The following is an 8,279-nucleotide window of genomic DNA, read 5'->3' on the forward strand; positions in this document are numbered from 1 at the left end:
ATTGGACAGATAGTCTAGCTAGCTGTCTCAAATTACCATGCAGAGATCTGAGGAGCTGTTAACCATAGTCCTCATTAATCCACCGGAGTTTAACTTTACAACACAAAGAAAGCTCAAGGTAGCGGACATCCGGCTGAAAAGCGTGACATCCGGTGGAAGTGCAACATTGATTGATATAGACTAGTGGTTACACTGAACCAAAACTGTAAAACCCAAATAATTATCTGAAAGATGGTAAAAGGCTTTGTCGAGTTGAGGGTAACTGAGTTGAATGATAGACCTCAGGAGGTTCTTCATTACGAGCAAACCCTTCTATATTACACATAGTAAATGTTTATATTGTCACGATAATACTATTGATTAGTGCAGCTTTAAAGTGGTTGATAGTCACACGTTCTTCCAGCTAGTCCTTGCTTGCTGCAAAAATCAATGCCCAGTGGACACAAGGGGCCCCCTTACAGCGGTGAGCCTGTTAATTTGCAGGCCACAGGCAGTCAGAGGGGATTTCACCGCTCAGCAGCCTTCCCCACACCGACACAGTTTATCACCAAAGCCTTCAAGCAGCAAAATATTCAAAGCAGGTTGCTGATAGATACCTGTTAGATTTACATGTGTTTTCAAATGGACGTTTTCCTCTGAGCCGCTTTTCATCCAGGAGCCCCCGCGCTTATTGGAAGGCTGTTATACATAAAGCGATGCCATGAATGCACAACAATCAGCCAAGCGTTCCTCTGAGAGGTGTGTTTGTATTAGGATATCAATCACTGCAAGCGCTGTGATGCCAGTTCCAGTGCTGTCATGGGAGATTGCTGTGTGAGCACATGGGGCTGCTCCCAGCATGGAACTCACGTTTTCGCCACTGCAGAGGAGCACTGATTGATTTGTTTATGTAAATCGTACAGCCAATCCATTATCCTTAACTACAATATACAATGTTTTACTGTGATACACACAGTAGCGGGAAAACACTGATGTCTAATTGTGGTAGATTCATACCAGAATGCGTCCTCATTCTTCTTCCCATTGCAGCCGAGAAGCATCATCCATGTTTTTCTCGCTGCCACAGTATTGCATCGATTCATGTGTTAAATGGTTATTTTATTTTAGTTTAACATAGGAAGGGTATTGCGGATATGTACAGTATAATTCATATAACATGTACACAGGGCTTTGTATGGTTGTTAAAAACAATCATAATGTGTGTATTTTAATAATTAAAACATATATTAAACAGGTAAAACTTGTTTAAAACAGTTGGAATTTTTTAAAATACCATTCCTAGTGTAATCTGTGTTTTCTTGTTGTACGTAATCAAAAGGGATCAGTTACATAATCAACAGCTAATTTGCACTTTCTCCACATTGTTCACTTTCACCAGAAGCATTTTCCAAGCTCCTTATTTTTCCACTAACTTCACATTTACTGTGGTGATCAACACCGCAAAAAACAACCTACATCTACTAATCTGCACCTTTTTCCAAAAACAAAATCTAGGTTAAAATGTGTCAATGAGCCTCATGTTTAATATATGACACACTTTGCTCTTCTTTCTGTTGAATCAGTATCGAAAAATGTGATGTTATTACATGTAATTTCTAATCGAGTTATCTAAGTACAATTTAAACAGCACATCATGTTGAAATATTCTCAAATCAACACCATCTAATACTGTGTACGTTTATAGCAGTTTGGATTGACACCTTAGGGAAACACAGTATATAGAATAGATGTGTGTAAAGTCAACTGTCTCTTTTTGACACTTTGGATGTAGCTGTTTCACATTTTTCTGCAGTTTTTCTCCCCACAGATGATGTGGCTGATGTGTCACAAATATATTAGTACTACAAATCATCCAGTGGCTTAACTGGGGAATATCAGAACCCTCATATTTCTAAACATACTTGTTTCACAAGTAAAAAAGACTGGGCATCTTTTTAAGAAACCTTTTTTTTTTTTTAACAGTTTCTGTTCAAAAGATACTGTACTGTTCCTGGTGTGGTTCCAGTGCTAAGTACAGTCATATATAGTAAAGATTTTAGTGTATACATGAAACATGTACATGGGGCTGTATAATGTATGTTGTGAAAGCATTTCCATAACAAAGGAAAAAAAACATTTCTGCTGCAGTCTTTAGGAGCTGTGAGTTACTACATAAATCACATACATAATACGCACCCACACAAATACAGACATATGCAACACACTAACACAGGGAGGATTACAGCCGCCTCCGTTCACACCCTCAGCTGGGCATCAAATGTTCGATTTCTCACCTCTTAAAAGGTTCAATAAGTGAGATATTTACAGCCAAGAAGCAAGAAACGACTACAGTGTGGGACTGCAGGGGTTTCACAAGGTTCAATACCAATGAGTCAAACGATTTTAGATCAAAAACACTGACAGATTGTGCTGTAACTGGACACTGAAAGACATTTCAGCTACAAAGAATTGAAAACCTTGATTTGGAGCCCAAAAACGCCAAAGCACGGCCACTGTTTTAGCATTCAGCATCAAATGACCTACCTTCTAGATCTACTAGAAGGTATTGTTGCACGTCTGTTCAAATGAACCTGAGTTTCTACAGATAAAATGCAGAGAACAGGATAAGTGTGTGTGTGTGTGTGTGTGTGTGGGGGGGGGGGATCATAGATGAGATAAATTCTGCCAGCGATGCTACAGCTCCCTCTCATATAGTTCAATGAAGTCCATACATTACCTAATGTCCCTCTAACTGACAGAAGTTGGCCTGTAGGGAAGGCACCTGTCATGGACTGCTTCTGCGGTTGTAAATATAGGAAGGGTTCATCCTGCAACGCCGGAGCACTTCATTCATCCTTGCTGGCCAACAGCTCCCTAAATTGTCCAACAGAGGCAGACCCTGGAAGATTGGAGGACTGGCGGGGTGGGGGGAGCTCCAGAGATAGAAGGCCAGTTAAGGTTACCGTTGGCCAGGGAGGTGAGAGCTGCCAGGACTGAAAGTTGAACAGCCATATCGTCTGCAGGCTTTGTGTCGTGTATTACGCATGGACAAATGGGAGCGACTACAGAGATTTTTCAAGACCTCGCAAAGCTTATTTATTTAAGTTGCCAAGATAACACAACTCAAATCAGCTAGAGAGATAAGGATGTAAGTGGTAAACAACACAGAATGACGTCTGGATGAAGATAACAATTTTTTAATGAGACGCATTTCCCTGTGATATGAAAAACAATTAGTTGACCAAGAATGTGTGTGTGCTTTTGTTTTTATTCCAGGAGGAGGTGTGCCCCACCTCACCAGGAGAGGAGGTTCAGAGGTGTGTGTGGTCATCAGCGGTCAACATCAAGGACAAGTTTATTTATGTGACACAGCCAACCTTGGACCGAGTGCTCATAGTTGACATCCAGTCTCAGAAGGCTGTTCAGGTAGTTTTCAGGATAAATTGGAAAAACAGGTTCATGTCAAGTGTGTCAGCAACGTTACAACAATGTATAAGTGATGTGGTTGGAGTTAAAAAATTTTAACAGACAAATAACTTTTTCCTGTTTGGTAAAAGTGAAGGTTTTTCTGCTTCTATCTATGCTAAAAAAAAACTCAAGGTTGCACAAGGCGAGTGACTTCCTTTCTCTTTGACATATTTTGTGAAACAGTTATAATACCAAAAACTCCCCAATAGAAAACATTACTTCATGTGATTTTGTTGAATGGAGGAAATGCTTATGTCATTAAATCGTCTTTGACTCTGAATTTGATACAACACATTGTTCATCTAGAAACTCAAATATGGAGCATTGGACTGTACTTCAACATGCTCTAACTTTTACCCAAAGTCCATGGGGAACTGTTTCCTTTTTGGAAGCAGCTTGCACATTAGATATGCCTACACAAATATTCTATTTGAGTAATAATTTAGTAGGATACTAACACGCTAGAGTAAGTGCTGTGGTGTGCTGATACTGACCCTGGCAAACTCCATATGTTCCGTAGGAGGCATGACATGTTTGACAGGCGGTTGACTCATTAAATGTTTAGACAGTGTTTGGCGGTTTTAACTGATAAATGTCATGCTAGTTCTAAATCAAGATTCTCAGTATTTGGATCAAATAGGTTGTGTTAAAGTGTCAAAGTAAGTAGGCTTACACCTGTTATTTTAATGTGTCCACTACATTTAATTAACATTTTATCTCAGTTTGAAGTTGTAGCTACAGGTTGTAAACAATCAGGCTGCCACTTAAAACAGTTTAATGCCTAGTCGGCCAACAACAGTTGTTTATGCATCTCATTTATATTTATTTTAGATTTAATTATGTATAATTTTAGTTTCTTACAAATGTTGAAAGCTAAAACATAGTAGATTTGATAACAGAATTTGAAAGAATTCAGGTTCATTAAAGTGCCATCAAATACAACCTTAGTCTGACTACAGATTACAGGACTTTGTGACATCTGGTTCAACATGTGTCGGATTTTTCTAAATGACACTGTTGGGTTCCGACTTGACCAAAGCCTTGAGAGTGCTTCACTCCTGCTCGTTTCCACTTGCCTTGATGATCTAAAGTGCTGCTTTTCCAGCTTTACCATCAGTTTTCTCACCTTTGATTTACCTGTTAACCCCTGACCTGACACATTTCGTACATACTGCTACAGTCAAGACCTACACTTACCTGCTACATTGGTGTGGTGACCAAGTAACCCAGACACCCACCTCTTCACCGATACTGTAACCTGGCAACCCCCTCATAGATATTGTAACATGGCAACTGCAGTTTTTCTCACAGATGGTGTAAGAGGCAATCCCTCAAGCACTCTGCCACCTTGCAGCACCATTTATTTTCCTGAGGGAATTTTATTTCGCGAGGCAGACTCAGGGAGTTGTATAATTCCTTCATGACAACTTTCAGCCCATTTCTAGTGAGCAGCGTTGAGTTAAATCATCAGTGTCAGTGGGCTTTTGGGTGTGTCAACCTAATCCAGGGTTGCTCAGATCCTTGCAGATGTTTCTGACACCGTGATGGCTGTTTACACCTTGCAAACCTCTTAGGGACTTGCCAGTAAGCAGGTTGGTGTCCCAGAGACTGTCACAAGCTCATTATTCAGTCGCCTGGAGGTTTAACTTCACTGCATTATGTCAGCAGTGGTTAATTAACCACCTGAACCCATCTCTTGTCTCGAATGGTAAGAGAGACATGAGTTCTGGTTTACAGTTTCAGGTTTCACTGCTTTCCATTTTCTCATAGAATTATTGACATGATAAATGCGCGGAAACTAATAATAATGAGCAAATTGCATTTTGAAATTTGCAACCGATGAAATGTTTGGTGAAGACTTTAATGTGGAGATTGTATTTTGAATGTTATAACTGATTGAGTGCACAAAGATCAATGTTTGAAGGTGCTGTACTGCTCTGTACCGCGTTTAATCTCTGACAGATCTGGCACTAAAGTTACACAAACATATTGGCGGAGGATCTCACTAATCTTTCTCAGCCAGAAAGAACTCGTTAGTCAAGAGTAAAAGAACAACATGAACACCTGTTTTCTCCGATGACTACATGCTCAGAGATTAGTTAGATTTCAACAGATATCCTCATCTTTGCAAAAACCCCCTTAGGAGCTGTTTGCGCTCTCAGTGATACAACATTTATTTTGCCTAGATAAACAATACTATTAGAGCTGTTTGGCAAAACAAATAGTATAGAAAATAAGCTGCAGCCAAAGGATATTGTGGGAATACAGGGATGCAGTAATTTTCTTGAAAAAAAGATGATTGCTTTTTCATGCTGCTGTTGAGGTTGTAGCGACTGCATGCCATCTTCTCCCAGGTGCTTTCCCTTTGAGGTGGCTGTCTCTCTGCACTCAGGTTGACTTAATGCACGAGGAGCGCTTCTTTGTCACAAGTGACTCATCTATTGTTCCGACTTGGGATATTGCGCCCGTGTGTCAAGAAACGGATAAAGACTGAAAGCAATTACTTCAGTGTGGTAAAGCAATTGTGTCTGTCACCACTTGATTTGAAATGCAGCTCAACACCAAAACCACCTTATACATAAAAAGCACACCTCTGCACTGCCTTGTTAAAAGAAGACTTGCTCCTGTCAACCGCTGACGCATTAGTCTGCAGGAAAACTTTTCAGAAGCATTACCACTGCACATCAAAAAAGGATCTCTTCAAAAGCAAAGTCTAGATTGCCTTGAATTCTTATTCTGTGGCCCTGCTGTCTTTAAAGGCTCAGTTTGGTTGTATTTGATTGTGTGTGTCCCCTCCAGACGGTCAGCACAGACCCTTATCCGGTGAAGCTTCACTATGACAAATCTCACGACCAGGTGTGGCTGCTCAGCTGGGGAGACATGGAGAAGAACTCGCCTACTCTCCAGGTGAGTCCACAATTCACTATTTATTACACTTAAATGATAGTTATTCCTCTACAGAGTGTTATGCTTGTGAAATGATTGAAAGGCGAAACAATAGACATTCAAGGGCCAGTACATGTGCTTGTGTTGATTATTCGGTGTATTTTATCGATAAAATGCTCATCACAATTTCCGTCAAGATTTTCCCAACCCCAAAGTGGAGTCTTCTAATTTTGTCCGACCAACAAAAACCAAGAAAAACTCAGTTTACAATACTATAAAACTGAACTTTTTATTTGCTTAAAAAGTGGCTCAAACAATAAATGGATTAACAAAATAGAGGCCAGTTCATTGACTAATTGTTTCTACCACAGAGCATTACCAATTGCATAGGTTTGTCAACAAAGGCAAGTGCAAGGTCATAAAAAACCACAATGATCATATTTACACTTATAGACTTTATTCTACGTACAACAAACAAGGGCTGGGCGATATGGAGAAAATCTAAATATCACCAGTGTTGACTATTGGTGCTTTCACAAAATATTTACACAATGAGATTTTTGATAAATAATCATCAGTAATTTAGATATAATGACTAAGTGGGTAAAGGCAAATAGAACAGTTACAGTCTGGTAAGTTCAGGAAATGACCTTACTTTACTGTAATGCAGCCTTTAAAACCAGGAAAAGACGAGACTTATGCCATATTACGATATCCAAAATCTAAGACAATCTCTAGTCTCATATCTCAATATCGATATAATATCGACATATTGCCCAGCTCTACAACAAACACATAACAAGTTTATAACACACATACAGTGTATAGTAAATAAACGTAATCCCCCATCTTGGCTGGGCATTACAGCTAATTAAATGTCCTGTTCTTCCCCTTTTCTCCAGCACGACATGAATGTGGCATTAATCGCTGCAGCCTCCCTTGGATATTTAAATGTTCATTTGTTTGTTTTGCTTGATGAGAGGGCAATTAATAGTCACTTAGTGTGGTGTGCAAGTATTTGGACACTGACACATTTTCAAATGTTTTGGCTCAGAGCTCCAGCACATTGGATTTGAAATAAAAACAAGGACTACTGAATACTGAATGAGGGTGAAATGCTGTTTGGTCACATCTGTAGTCAGAACAATATTCTACAAATCATAATACATCAGCCAATAAAAATGATTAGTTCATTATTTTAGCATTTTTAATAGATTGTGGAGGTTTTTTTTTTATTTTTCAGAATTGTTTTTAAAACCCTATATAAGTAAGTCACGGGTCAATTTGATCCGAGGGATACGAGAGGGTCCCAAAAGTGAAGACAATACAAGGGTTAAATGATTTGTGACCATGGTTTTGATTTACTCAGCTGTTACATCAATAATCCCAGGTATTTGAATCATTGTGTCTTCAAAAAAACTGACCAGTATAAATAAATAAATCTCCTTTATATACCTCAGCACCAGAGAGAATGAGGCCTTTATTTCTAATTTCCTGTTCCTCAGTTAATGCAAACTCAACTTCCTCCACGTTTACCTGTTGATTAATTCAATATAATGTCAATTCCCACATCCCTTATTCAAGCAGAAAAGCAAGAGTAATGTCAGTTTAACTTTGCATTTATATAAAATATCATCAATACATGCACAACTTCATGCATTCATGTAGTACTTCATGAACAGTAATGTCAGTAATCAGTAAGGAATAATAGTATCGCATGCATGTATTGATGATATTTTATATACCATTATTATAAAGTGTCACCAGTTTCATTGATGGTATCTTAACATCTTTCGAATAAAAATGCAAAGTCTAACTGACATTACTCTTGCTTTTCTGCTTGAATAAGGGATGTGGGAATTGACATTATGTTGAATTAATTAATCAACAGGTAAAAATGGAGGAAGTTGAGTTTGCATTAACTGAGGAACAGGATATTAGAAATA

At 38.8% G+C, this 8,279-nt stretch overlaps 1 protein-coding gene across 2 annotated transcripts in view; it reads left to right on the forward strand.

Annotated features, from left to right (window-relative positions):
• Positions 1-8,279, forward strand: part of fstl5 (follistatin-like 5) — a 157,430-nt gene that overhangs the window by 138,460 nt on the left and 10,691 nt on the right. For both annotated transcript variants that reach the window (XM_032527709.1, XM_032527710.1), the window contains 2 exons: positions 3,256-3,405; positions 6,247-6,354. In XM_032527709.1, coding sequence (XP_032383600.1) covers positions 3,256-3,405; positions 6,247-6,354 — 258 coding nt within the window. The remainder of the gene's footprint in view (positions 1-3,255; positions 3,406-6,246; positions 6,355-8,279) is intronic.

Source organism: Etheostoma spectabile, chromosome 10, assembly GCF_008692095.1.
Source record: "Etheostoma spectabile isolate EspeVRDwgs_2016 chromosome 10, UIUC_Espe_1.0, whole genome shotgun sequence".
Lineage (NCBI taxonomy): Eukaryota > Metazoa > Chordata > Actinopteri > Perciformes > Percidae > Etheostoma > Etheostoma spectabile.